Source organism: Passer domesticus, chromosome 2 (genome assembly GCF_036417665.1).
Source record: "Passer domesticus isolate bPasDom1 chromosome 2, bPasDom1.hap1, whole genome shotgun sequence".
Taxonomy (NCBI): domain Eukaryota; kingdom Metazoa; phylum Chordata; class Aves; order Passeriformes; family Passeridae; genus Passer; species Passer domesticus.
In genome coordinates this window covers 31,643,834-31,657,791 of record NC_087475.1, presented here as the reverse complement: position 1 = coordinate 31,657,791, position 13,958 = coordinate 31,643,834, and the positions used below count along the sequence as shown (strand labels likewise).

At 42.6% G+C, this 13,958-nt stretch overlaps 1 protein-coding gene across 3 annotated transcripts in view; it reads right to left on the bottom strand.

Annotated features, from left to right (window-relative positions):
* AFF3 (ALF transcription elongation factor 3) overlaps positions 1-13,958 on the bottom strand; it is a 323,171-nt gene that overhangs the window by 68,584 nt on the left and 240,629 nt on the right. For 2 of the 3 annotated variants that reach the window (XM_064408084.1, XM_064408086.1), the window contains one exon: positions 12,312-12,352. In XM_064408084.1, the coding sequence (XP_064264154.1) occupies positions 12,312-12,352 (41 nt within the window). The remainder of the gene's footprint in view (positions 1-12,311; positions 12,353-13,958) is intronic. The other variant, XM_064408085.1, reaches the window with a different exon arrangement.

Sequence of the window (13,958 nt, the reverse complement as noted above, 5' to 3'; positions counted from 1 at the left end):
TGCACTATTGCCTTTAACAAGCTGCAAGACAAACCTAGTGCAATTACTTCCTAACTAAGCAAACCCTTGTCATGGCTTAGCTTTGGACACGTACTGGTAATTTTAGAGTCATCACGGCCACATGAATTAAATGTCACTTCTGGAAAAAAAGAAGTGCAACTTTTGAGAGTAATTATTCTTTTCAGCACAAGTGCAGAAAGTGTATTTGAACACCCCAAATATTCTCAGAAGCTAAGCCTTGACTCAACCAAACTGCAGCCCATGACAAACTGTAAACAGTGTCAGAAAATCTGTTCTTTCAGGTATGGTATGGCCTTAATAAAAAGTAGTGAAGAATCTCTTAACAGAGGCTTATCTTTTCTCCTTCCAGATTTTACCTTCTTTCTATGATGTCCCTTTTTGTACTGGACAGACTACCCAAGTTGCACCCTTGCAGCTGTTCATTAACAAGAGGAGTGACTGGCAGGTCCATACAGTTAGAGAGTTTGCAGTTACCAGTTCTCCCAGTTCAGCAGATGAACACTGGTGCATGATATCCCTGTGCAGCTTGACTCCAAAGCAGACAAGAAGTGCATTGTGGAGAAGAGTATGTCTTCTCCATTTGGGACAGTGGGAATTTGCCATGCATTCCCTCATTTAATCAGAGAGTTTTCAGAGTTTGCTGTAATATATTTAAAAAGCTGGAGTGGTAAATGACTGACACATGAACAATTCAAACCAGATCCACAATTTACTGCTGCTCCACAGCAATACCAGATTTTGGTCATAAAAACAGCCCTAATAATTTTGGGTAGGGCAACTCTGTCATAATTACCAGTCCATCCAATCTGTGAGACTTTACAAAGGCAGAGGACAGCAACATACAGTAGTCAATGACAGAAATTTGTCATGGCTTTTGTTAAGTGGCTAATGCTGCATTTTGACCAAATGGAAGAAAATAATACAATACATTTCTTAGAAAAAAATGTGGTGTTGGCTCAGATTAGCTAACGACATCAAATGCTGAGGCACTCATCTGCTTCAATGGTGCCCTTTGTCTGCACACATAAAGAATATGCGTGGGGATAATTCAAGGCTCCAGGAGGGGGGCAGTGTACTTCCAACACAAGGGAAAAAATCCTGGATAATCAGGTGTCAACCTGCTGCTTTTCATCAACATTAAATCCTTTACAATAATTTAGGAAATATATATATGTACACTTTTATATAATACTCATAAAACATCAGCAATCTGAAGTTAAAATTTGGATGCACTTGACAAGCTCATGATATACTAATATCAAAAACTGTGTAAAAAGAGAAGTTGAAACATAAGTACATCTGAACCAGCACATCTCTATCAATTAGAGAGTGATAATCTCAAAGGAGTGTTTAGCTTTTGCTGTCTTCTCAGACTGTTCTCTGGGTTTGCATAAATGATGTTGCAGTAGTTGCTTTCCTCTTCATCTTTAACAGAGGGAGGTGCTGTGCTGTGAGTCCCTCTAGCAGAAGGAGAAGTAGGAAAACTGAGGGTGATCTGAAAGCTGGAGAAGCCCCAAATTAGGTTCTTCTCAGAGCTCCACTTTTCAACACCATTATTTCAAAAATGTAGGCTACAGCGTTCATGTCAGAATACCAGCACTCTTATTTTTCTATACACTGGCACTCTTCCCACAAGTCCCATGGGAGATATTTGCACTAGGGGTTTTTGCACCAAAAAGTTTCAAACTGGAAAAATGAGTGTGCTTCATATTAGGTTCAGCAGACTGGGAATCTGCCAGGCTTTTATAAAATTGCTCATTTTCTGAGTCTTAGCTCTTTCACAACTTTTTTTTTTTTTTTTTTTTTTTTTTTTTTTTTTTTTTAATTGAGCACAGGACAAGCTCTATCTTATTGAGTGAAAACAAAAGAGTGAGAAGTTGGAAATTGCCAGGAAGCCTGGGAAAGACCAATATTCAGCTGAGATTTCATTCCATGTTTTCCTGTTGACCTCACAGGCTCTCGACACAAGAGCTCTGAGTACATTAAAGAAAGGCCACAGTCTCATTTGGTCCTGTGAACATTGGCAATATGTTATGGGGACAATATACAAGCTTGAAAGGGAAAAACCGCAGCAATGTCCCCATGCCCTGGAGGTTTTGTCTGGTGCAATGCTGTTTAACCAGAGCACTGTGAGGTTTTAAATGGCCGTATGAGATTTATAGTAGGTCATGACCAGATCTCTTTTCAGGGCAAAGTTTGAAAAGTCCATTTGTCTCAAAATTTAAAAAAAGAGTCTGGTAATTCTCCAAGGTTTTTCCTCTTCCTTCAGGCAACTATTTTTGCCTGGCCAGAGTTCCTAAACCCTTCCCAAGAGCCTTTTTAATGTGGGAATTATTGTCCTAGTGTTTGCTATCAAAGAAATAATACTGAAGATACAAATATTTACAAACCCACTCTAGCTCCGCATGGTCAGTATCAAGCTTATTAAGTTTTAGAAAAAGGGACGTCATGACCTTAAGAGAAGTGGCTTCAGGAAGTCAGTATTTGAGGGCATTACTAGCAGGGAAGTGATGGTTACTGCGGGGAGTCGAATGCAAGGGCTCGAGGTGCAGGCAGAGCCCCCCTGTCCAGCCGATGGCGTGGCTGCCCCGCCGGGGGTGACAGTGAGGACAGCCCTGGCTGGGCGGGTGGCAGTGCCAGCCCCCCGGGCTGTGCCCCACCCTGGCTCGGCCAAAGGAGGCTGCTGGTGTCCGTGGGGCTGCCAACAAGGCAAAACAGGGCTGCTCCTCTCTGCAGCTGTTTCTCCACTGTCCCCCTCCAATGGTGGGGGCCATGTGAAGCTTTCAGCAGTGGGTGATGCTTGGGTACCCTGCACTGGGCGTCACTGGTGACACTGCAGAGCAGGGGGCTCGGCTCCTGCGCGGCCCTGGGACTGGGGCGGCTGGGGAGACTGCTGGGGGCTCCAGGGGAGGTTCCAGGCACTCCTGGGAGTCATGGTGGTTTTGAGGAATGGGGAAAGGGCAGCCTGAGCAAGAAACACAGCAAGGGTCCATGATGGGCACACAGAGAAGCTCTGGGACAAGGTCGCCTTGGGAAACAGCAAAATTATGGAGATCTGAGGCCATGTAGGGGAAGGTGCATGTAACAGAGGCTGAAAGTCTGGTTTTCCTCTTCTCTCTCTAAAGGCAGTGTAGGAAAGAAGAGAAGGAAGATGGAAATGGCAAACCAAGTCCCTTAGGGCTGGTGGGAAGCAGGGTCTAGCTGTCCCCTAACCAGAACCTTCTCCGCCAGCAGGCATCACCTTCCTGGGCATGAAACAACACAAACCTCCCTGGGTATGCATGACACCAGGGCCACAGCAGATCCTCAAAAAAGCATATTAAAGTGTCTTAAAGGACCATTGCAAAGCAATACATTTACTTGGCAGGTCTTTATGATTTTTCGAGGAGGTATTTTTATCTGTTAAATCAGAATCAGGGGATTCTTTAACCCCATTCCCCTGGTTTTTGTGTTTTTTGTTGTTGTTGTTGGGTTTTTTTGGTTGTTTTTGTTGTTGTTTTTAATTTTATTTGACAAACCATTCATTTAGAGTAGTTATGTTTGATTGTGCCAGTAAGTGATAGGTGTGATAGGTGTGAATACTTGTGAATTGTCTTCTAAATTTTCACAGAGAAGGGCCTATTCTCTTCTGTGTGAATATGTGGGTGAGAGGTAGTTTCTCAGCCTGAAAAAGACTTCTGTGCCTGAGTCAAGAATGAAAAAACCTTTTAAAATCTAGATAGCAATCTAACACAGAAGATACACTGCAATGCAAAGTATATTTTGTAGGACATAAATTACCTACCTTTAAAATAAACAACTTTCTTTTTGGCTAAAATTGTAGAAGATTGCAGACCATATTAAAGATAGCATGTGTCATGTTTAAATCATACATAGAAAAACAACTAATTTAATTTTAGCAATTTCTATTTATTTCTGCTTTTCAAAATGATAATATTTTCAGTTTATAAAAATGTAATGTCTGAACTCAGGCTTTTTACACCCAGTTTCAATCCAGGCCTAATTTTTCTTCTCAGATAAAAACATTAGAGCAAACAGTCATAATATGAATCTGGCCCCTCTCTGACTGCAAAAAGGGCAGCCTACTATAAATACAGTCCTTGAGAAAGGAAGGTCTTCCATTTGGAGAAGGAATTTGAAATTTCATGCCATTCCAGTTTGGAACAAAGCCCTCCAATTTTGAATTTACCCATGAAACAGAACCTCAAAAGAAAGCAATAATAATGAAAAATAAAGCAGAAAGTGTTTGGTCTGGTAATTTGTAAAGAAAATGTCACCAGACAGACTCCCTGGAAATGTTGAGTGAGCAAATAAAAACCAACCTTGTAACTTTTGAAAATGAGCCATTTGAGATTTTTGGATCTCAGTTTACATCAAAAAAGCTTCAATGGTTCCAGAGCCTGAATACTTTCCCTGCTCATCAGGTTGCCAGTGAGGGTGTTGGGGGAGCCAGTGGTGCCCTACTGGACTGCTTCTGTACCTTCCCACCAGCATATGTGAAATAGCTGTGGTAAAAAGCTGTTCCACCATAGAATTTTGTTTAATTTCACAAATGCTCCTGTTTTTCTTTGGGAGAAAAGCCAGGCTGTTCAAAGATCACACATTTCCTTTCACTGAAATGCAAGAAACCTAGAACAGTATGAACCATTCCTCAGTGGTAGATTAAATCCAATACTTTTCCAAGAGAGAGGAAAGAATAAAAATTTTCCTGCAACTTACATCAAAACTGAGGCGGTCATGAAAAAATGGAGAAGACATCTGGATGGGACTGCATAGGGCAGCAAAGTATCTCAGATCACAACAATGTGACACCTTCCAGGAGCATTTCAGACCTGATCAGCCACAACTAATCCCCATGGAGAAATCACAGGGTACCTCATTCTTTGTACTAACTCATCTTATTGCTTTTTTGCCTGCAAAGAAACTGGACAGAGTTCTGCATCTGTGTAGTATTCTCTTCATCCCTCAGAGAACAAAGGGCCAGCCAAAGCACAGACTTGTGGCACGGTGTTGTTCCCAATGGGGGCTCATGAAGACCCTGTTCTGAGAAATCCCTTGCCCATCCTGAGCACGAGCATGTCTTTTTCATGGGACAGGCCTCCTGCAGAACCTGACTGTTCTCTCCTGAGCAAGCCAGTCTCCCCTCTCCTTTCTGCCTCCATTGTTGCCAGGGTCAGAACAAAAGCAAGAGCAAGGAGAAAATGCTCTTGAATCTAAAATTAAAAACTACAGACAGAGGACGGAAGGCAGATAACCTTACCAGTGACAAAGGCAAACCCAGAAATTTAACTAAGATTTCTAAACCATCTTTTCAGGAAGGCAGGAAAAACCGACTGGAGCAAGCATGTCATCATCCATGGCGCTGGTGCCAGAAAGCCCTGTTGTGCCTGGCTGATCACCGAACCATTAAAGCTTGAAGGAGGGATCTCCTTCCATCTGCTGCATGGACTGCTGCCTCACTCAAAGGGAACTGAGATTTCTCCTTTGCATTGCTGCACCTGCTCCGGAGACTCCCCGAGCTACAGCTAGGATGCGATCCACAAGCACACAGGAGTCAAAATTCCAAACTCATGTAACTGGACCAGGATGAGGTGTTGCTGCTCGCTATGAATTTTCACCTTTTCTTAAAAGGAAGTGGTAATGAAAGTGGTGATTTGTGTGAACAGAGCAGCCGACGGTTTCCTGCTTTTGGTGCTGTGTAAACCTGAGCTCTCTTTCATCAGACTGCCAAGAAATAGATACAAATGCATTTATAACATTTCACTTTTTGCAGCGTGGCACTAAAAATAGCACAACACATTACTCTTAGTATAGGGTTTTCTGTTCTCTTATCCCACTGCTGAAGTAAGAAAGGCATAATGTTATCAGCTAACTGTCCAGTTACCTGTTTGAAGAAAGCAAGTTTTAGCTACCAGAATTATTATCAGGGTTAAAATCCCTTTTGTTTTACAACATGTTCATTGCCTACGGGGACTTTTATTGCCCAGATGTTCAAATCTCACTGAAATATCATAAGTAGTATCAATAATAAGGAAAACAGAATTTATTAACAAACTTGCTGCCTATAGTTGAGCACTCAGGATATATCTAAGCAGTGTTCAGAACATCAATTCCACAAAACATTAGGTCACTGCTCCTTTGATCCACATTAATGAAGATGGACAGGTTAGACAGATTATGCCTACAAGGGTCATAAAAATGTAGAAGTTTCCCAACTGCGAACTGATTTTTTGAAGAAAATTATGTGCACAATTTAACTGGATGGCCATATATGCCTTCCAGGTTTTATATTGTTAATGTTTGTTTCCTCTTGGATTGTTGCTGTTCTAATACTCACACTTTTTATTTTTTGCCTCAGATACACACATTGAAAAAACACTCTCACACTTCTTGTCCTATTTGATTTATTCCAAAGAAATTAAATTACATTTTTATAAGCCTGTGTTACCACAAATGATAGCTGAAGATTTGCTGAAAAAATTAATTCCTGATCTGTTGCCGTGAAGCGTCCTCGCTAGCACTGTACTGACTCCGTCTTTCAAAACCAGATGGAAGCAGTCCAACAGTATGATTAACTTCTTAGTCCCCGCAATTTCCTATTGCTCTACTTGCCCTAGATTTCAGGATTGACCTCCTGCTTCACTGCAAAATGCACAGTTGCTCAGTTTGATAAATCACATGAATACTTTTTTGATCACAGTTATCTACTATTTACTACATACCCAGTGAGGTTAATCATATGCTGAGGCACTTCATATGCTGCACACATATACACTCTTCTTCCCAATAGCACTTTGCATATTCTTCATGCTGCCAGCCAGCAACGGGACCTGTTTTCTCTTCACTAATATATGAAAGACCACAGACCTACACCTTGCCTTTTTACCTTCCACATTCATGCTGTAATTATCCTCACACTGTTTCTTAAAAGACCAAGGAAGTCAAATATGTGAGAAGTTACTAGTCAGATCTTTCTTCTAGCAGATTAATATTTTTCAAAATGCAGATGTTTCTGGGAACTAGAAATGACTGATTTCCCCCAGATACCTTTGGAGAGCAAATGCATGAGATTGAGCAGAGGGAGATGGGAAATCTTTGGCTATCATCATAGCAAAACACTATCACTTCCTTGAAGAGAAAAACACATCTTAACTTTTCTTTTTCTGTCTTTAAGCATCAAATGAATTCCACTATTTAGTAGGGCTCAAAGTTGTTACAGATCCCTAGGACAGCTCTGCTCCACCTTCTCATGCAACAATACATCCACATCACATCTTTGGAGCTATGGTAGAACATTTCTAAATATACACCAGCAATAGTCAAGGTGTAAGAAAACATCCAGAAGCAAAAAGGTGAGTGCTACAGGTCTTGCTCACAAATTAAACAGAGGCAATTTTACAGAGATAGCTATTCCTTTTCACTCCAAGATGTCTACACAGGCGCTTCTTCTAAAGCCCCTTTTCACTAATTCACAACATTCTCCAGTAATGGAAAACCTATCCTATAACAATATGTGCCATTACTCTTCCACCTTCACATTCTGTAACTAGCAAGACTGAGAAACTCCAGACCATTCCAAGGAGCAGCTGCCCTTTGCTACCCGATATTGGGGCAGGGACCAGGGAGGGTGTAAATGTGAGACACCAGCATTTCCAAACAGCATAAGCCATACAGCCATGCAAGACATAATTGATAAATCCATATATTCCCTCAAAGGTATTCTCTTTTTTCTCCCAAAGATAATCCAGAAAGTTAAGCAATGTGCTAATGCTGAGTGCTGCATGCCTGCCTCTGTGGCAGCGAGCACCGTGCACGTACGCTTTTCTCTGGCCAACATCTTTGACTCCTGTGGAGCCTGTGATCTCAGTTCCGTCCCTCTCTGCCGGGTCCCAGATCAGCTGTCCCAAGCCAAGGCTTCCCCTCAGTGTCACTGATTGCACAATGCTGCCACATGAAGCTTTTCTGGCCAGCCAGCTAGCTGAGTCACTCACTGATAAGCTGACCATGTAGCTTCTCCTGTGGAGAGCTGTCCTGGTGTGAAAGGCGATGTTATCGAAAACATCATTCCAACACAAACATGAAGTATGTGAGTGACATGAAGCACATGAGTGTTTTTGCTAGCTGTCACTGGACTCTTTACTTACTTCAGGGCATCACAAGTTTAACTGCTTTGCATAATCACAGCTCAAGCAGATACCTGAGAATAAGAAAACTTTGTCTCTTTTCACAAAAAGTTTTAAGGCTGCTTGGACAGCTGCCTTGTCTGCCTTAAGTGATCTATTAAAAAATCTAAATGGCCTCCTATTGTTGCTTTAATATTTCACAGGCAGTGCCTCCCCAGGCCTCCTAGCACAAATAGTGTATGTCAACGTAGCTTTGTCTGAAGAAGAGGTGGGCTGCACATCCTGCTGGATTAATCATCAAATCTGTATATGCTTTCAATATCAGGGCAGGGGACTGGGTTGTCCAGGGTCCATTTTTCTTGCACCTGAGTGCTAAATGCATGCATGCAGCCATGAGAGGCAGTGCAGTAGCACCTCTGCTTTCAAATGTCTCTCCCCCACACATGTGAGGCTCCAATGCTTCTCAGCTGCCCAAACTCTTCACTTCTCCCATGGGGAAATTCGTTTGCCCTTCAGGATCCTGTGTGCTACTGGCCAGTCCCATTAGGGTAAAACAGCTCATGTCTGGTACAGCTCACATTTTGGTGTCCTAACCATGATCAGACATGGACAGATGAGGCATGGTTACATGGAAGTGCAAGTGCTATCCCTCCTGCCCAGACTGAAGGTCAAGACAGGCTGTGTAGCTCACCAGCCATCATGAATGGGGCTTGTCCCCACTGCCATATGCATGCTAGTGCTGAGACTCCTGCTCTGTCAACAGCAAGAGGTGGCAGATCTAAAAGGTTTATCATAGCTCATGCTTCACAGTTCAGGTCTGGACAACACGTTTGTATCACTGAGGTGCTGAGAGCAAGCTATTGAGCTGGACTCTCTACAGGGCTTATCAGCTGGGAATGGCAGGCCTGCCAGCACAGCCATATGGCTGCTGAGATGACTGGGCTCAGCTCTGCCTGTACCTTACCTGCCTGCTCTGAGGTTTGTATGGGCAGAGCTGGTGGGTTTTGCCTGCCTCCTCCAATACAACCACACAGAAAGGAGAGCAGATCGTGGCTGTGAAGTCAGCACATCTCCCAGGTACCACCCAAGTGCTCGGCAAAGGACCTTTCCTCTAAGTGTTCAAAACTCTTCAGCAGACCCATTTGGCCTGCACTCCAGTACAGAGAATTAAAAACAGCCAGGGGAATAAAAGTGCCCTAGGACCACTGTAAATCTTTACTTCATGGAAAATCTTATCTTGCACATGAATATGAGCTGTGAGTAAATTTAATGTGTGGATTAAGTACTGTACGGTCTCCCTTATGGTGGGCTTTTCAGCCTAAAAAGAACAAAAGAATAATAATGAGTGTTGTGTTTGGGTAGGATTGCAAACAGCTGTAATTTACAGCTGGACGTTCTCCATTGCAAATGTATCCAGCAAGCAAGTGCTTCTGGGTTAGTGGAACAGACTGCAAAAAAAATTAGCTTTTAACTTCAGCCTTAAGGTCAGAGTTCTGGAACCATGGGAGTCAATAATAAAATCTATTTAGCTCAGTGGGATTAAGCGAGTTTAAGACCTGGCTTAACCACACTGCTTACTGTTAAATAACAACAGAACACACTGGATATTTTAGTTACAGGCATTTTTCTTCACTCGAAAGCTATTCAGGCAGTGGATACAGAAGACAATTGAAAATATGCCAGCTCTATACCATTAAGGTATATGAGTTAAGTTCTTGCTCTTCTCTGTCCCAGAAAGTGAGTTATCTGTATAGTTTGACCACTTTACTGAAGAGCACAATAAAATTAAAACCAAGCTGTGCTGAATAAACACCGAGGGCTTTTCATGAGAGAATGAAAAGCTAATGGGGCCAGTGCATCTTTGCTGACAAAATAGTCAGTGCATGTGCAGAGCAACCTGTCTTCTGGAAGCAGAAAAGCTGTTTCAGTCAAGCTTCTGGGTCACTAATCTTTGTGTTTGCACATAAATTGGCTGGGGGTTACCGTGTCATTCTGAAAACAAGAGTGAGTGTGATACACTATAGAAATCAATGGCTAGATTTAAAAACTCTTTTATGTTTGTTTAGGTTTTTTTCCTCATCTTTTAGTTTAGCTGTTACCTGACAGCAGGAACTGCAAGAGGAACTTCTGGGGAATATTTTTCTAAAAAAGGGCAAAATTCCTGAAACCTTCATAGCAAGCTGCCATCTCCCTTGTTGCTGGGAAGTGCTGGTGTGTGGCTGGGAGCTCTGAGTTGCTACTGGGACACAACTAATGAGCAGCAGTATCACAGGCATCCTTGCTCTAGCCAAGAAGAGACAGAAACTGCTGTCACAGTGGGGGATTTTGGCCCCCTGCCCTCCCATTTGCTCGCTGCAGTGAGGTCATGGGTGGCAGGGAGGCAAGCCCCCAGGGTGCACCCCCAGCCTTCCCAGCACCCCCTCCAGAATCGGGGGAAGGAGGGTACTCTGGCAGCCAAATTTTTGCAGAGCTGGTTGGAAAAGCTGTAGTCCCTGAGCATGCTTTTAGGGCCAGACAGGGAAATATTTGATCATAAATCCTAAATCTGAGCCATAATGTCTATATAATACTGAGGCCCTTCTGCTCTGTGGATAAAGGCAGCCTGCACCCAGCCACCTTGCCACCTTTGATGAGGTAGGGAACATCTATCCATCACCACCACTTTTCTTTCTGGGGAGACAGAAATCAAACTGTGGGATTTGGGGTTTGTTAATTACCTCCAGGACCACTCCTGCAGGAATGTTCCACATGCAGCCCAGGGGGAGAATGCTGTGAAAAAAATCTCCACATTTCCTTTGGTCACGGTATTGTCCCCACCAAGTGCAAAATCTGCTTTGCCTCGGCCGTGAGCTTGCACACCTCCAGGGAGAGGGGCATAATGCTGACTCCAACTCCACTTTCTTTCTGCATTCATTCCAGTTACAGCAAATACTTCTGAGCCCTATAACTGTGCCAGTAATTTCACCCACATCCTATACATTTTGCTCTGGATTTTTTTTTTTCCTTAAAGCAGGGCAAAAAATTCTAAACAAAATGGTGTTTGTAAACCTGGGGAGGGAAGGTCAATAATTTTGGCAGTCTTACCCTCCAAGCAGAGAGAAATGTTATTCATCCATGCACAACATATAATTCAGCCTAAGTGACAGGCTGTGCTCTGGAGAAATCCTGGCCTGAGCTGGCTTCCAGAGTCAATTACCACTTATTCCCAGGGAGGCGGGGGGCTGGGGGCCAGACGGAGCAGAGGGGGCTGCCAACAAGACATGGGGAAATTTACTCTGTGTCAGCCTGCATGACACAGTACCTCATTTGTGGAAAAATGTAAATCTGCTAGTTCTTTTTCACAGGCACTAAAATGTACAGTGTCTCCTCCCCCTTCCCTACCCCCTTTCCCAAAACTGGAAAAGAAATCAGGACTGTCTTAGAAAGCTACCTTATATTTCAATCAATCCTCTTTCATAAAAGTCATTTAAGGTAAATACCTGTGCAGACCTACAGCCCAACTATAACATTTACTATGGCCCAAATCCCGAATTCCTCACTCAGGCAAGTTTCCCATTGAACTTAATGGATTTTTTTGCTTGAAAAAGAGCTGAGTAAAACCTGAACACTAAGGATTTGGTCCCCTGCTTATCTGCCTGGAGCACTGCTGCAGTTCCAGAAGAAGTGAAAAAATTAATTAAATTCCTCCAAAATACCAATCTCTTAAAACTTAAGGGGTAAAAAAGGGCATTGTTTTTGTGCATAAAACATACAGAGAATCTCATCAAAGGAAGAGTAATTCTCAAGGAAAGGATTTGGAAAAAGTCAAAAGAGAACATCTCGGAATAAATGAAGTACTTATTGCTGAGAAATAAGCTCAGATATATCTCAGCAAACTCTAAAGCTTAGAATTTACTGCATCATTCATGCCTTCTCCAGTAAGTTTCTTATCTCTCGTTTGGTATCACAACAAGGGATTCTGCATACGCTGTATGAAATACAACAAGACTGTGATTTTTGCAGTAATAAACTCTACACATGCATGACAAATCCAAGCATGCAAAATGTTTAACATCCCAGTTCACAGATACTTTGGGGACAAAATCCGATTATGAGTTATATGCCACAATAAATAGGGCTCAACGTTTCATAAAGCAATTTATAGCTCATAAAAATGACAAAATGTACCTGTCAGATAGAACGCGGAGAGCAGATCTCTGTGCTGCCTGCTGGAAGAAAGGGCAGAGATGTTTATTTTATATTCTGACTTGAAAATTACGAGCACAATCAACACTTTAAAAAATGCGTTACACACATTTTTGTCACATGTCCAAAATGTTAAAGTATGAGCAGAGTAGCAGAGAGTCTATAGTCAAATGGACATTCCAGCCTAGTAAATGTAAGAACACTTTGTTTAAAATGCCAAAACCCAGAAGATTGTCAAAGCACCGCACGGTATTTGAGGTCTGAACTACTCTATTTAGACAATATTTTTCTGTAGGTCCCTGAAAACTCTCCAGGGCTCGGTTTTCTGCTTTGCCCTCTCCCCGCTTCCACGCTCCCACTCCTTCTCCTTTACCATTAGTCTCCTCCCATTCTTCCACAGAAACAAACATCACATATTTGGTTCCTCTGTGATGAATTATAAATTTTGCGAAGCTTGCCAGAGCTGCTGCAGACTTCTCATGAACACTGCCATATTAATCTGCTGGCAACATTTGCCTACACAGTACAGGATTGACCTTTTCCTGGTTTGCTCTTCAGATTTTGCCCAGTACAACTCTTTGGATGGGGAAACATGGTTCTTGTTCTTGTGTTAAGCACCAGGTCTGGGAATAGAAATTGTAGCCTCTCAAGTTTAATAGGACTACAAAGCCTATCCCTGAGCTAGTTTGCCACTTTACTAATATTATTTTTCCCCCTCCTTCAATCACTTCAAGTGGTGATTCATGGCTTTGGCACAGTTAACCAGCTGCTAAGCAAAGATGAAATCCATGATGTTTTGAAAACCTGCCTTAAAGACTCCATTCCACTTGGACATGCCCAGAGTGTCCTATCCCCAGCTGCACCTGTCCAGGCTGTTCCTCACATGGCACAGAAGGGACACAGAGCTAAGCAGTACAGACAGTCAAGGGGCAGGGAAAGAAAGGTTTATTTTCTCATTGCAGTTACCAGTAAATACATCTTGAAACTGTTCTTCCTGTCTTATCAGCCTGCTGGGGGCCGATCCCTATTTCCAAACAAGTTAGATGATTTATAGGTATCCTGCTCAACACCAGAGAGTATGGATGTAACCCTTCTAGTTTGACAAAAATTATGCTGACAAATTGCAAATAAAAACTTGAGAAAACCTGACTTGTGCATGCAGTTACATTGTATTTCACAGAAAGGTGTGAAAAGATCCCTTGAATGGATCCCTGAAGAGCTGACAGGAGTAGGAAGAGTTTCCACTTCATTCTGGAAGCAGGATTTCTTCTCTTGGGACTTTCTGAAATAACTTGTGCCTGCTGAGTTTCTGGGGAGATGTAGTTTGATGTGTATCACCCACCAGTTTGTCAGAAGACAGTGGCATGGCTCACAGGAGGGTTTTTCCTTAGTGTTGTCTTTCTGCAATGGGCAGACAACCTGTGGGAAGGGCTTGGAAGCTCTCAGCAGCTCAGTGGGAGTTTTCTCATGGCATGAACATAGTGGTTTTAATGTTAGGAAAATAACATGGCAAGTCTGGTTATTTTTCACTGTTTCCAGGAGGTCATATTATTTCCATGCTCTTGTATTCAAAACTATCCATGTCACTGGCTACAGGCTTTAAAGAGTGCAGCCACTCCCCAGTCCCAC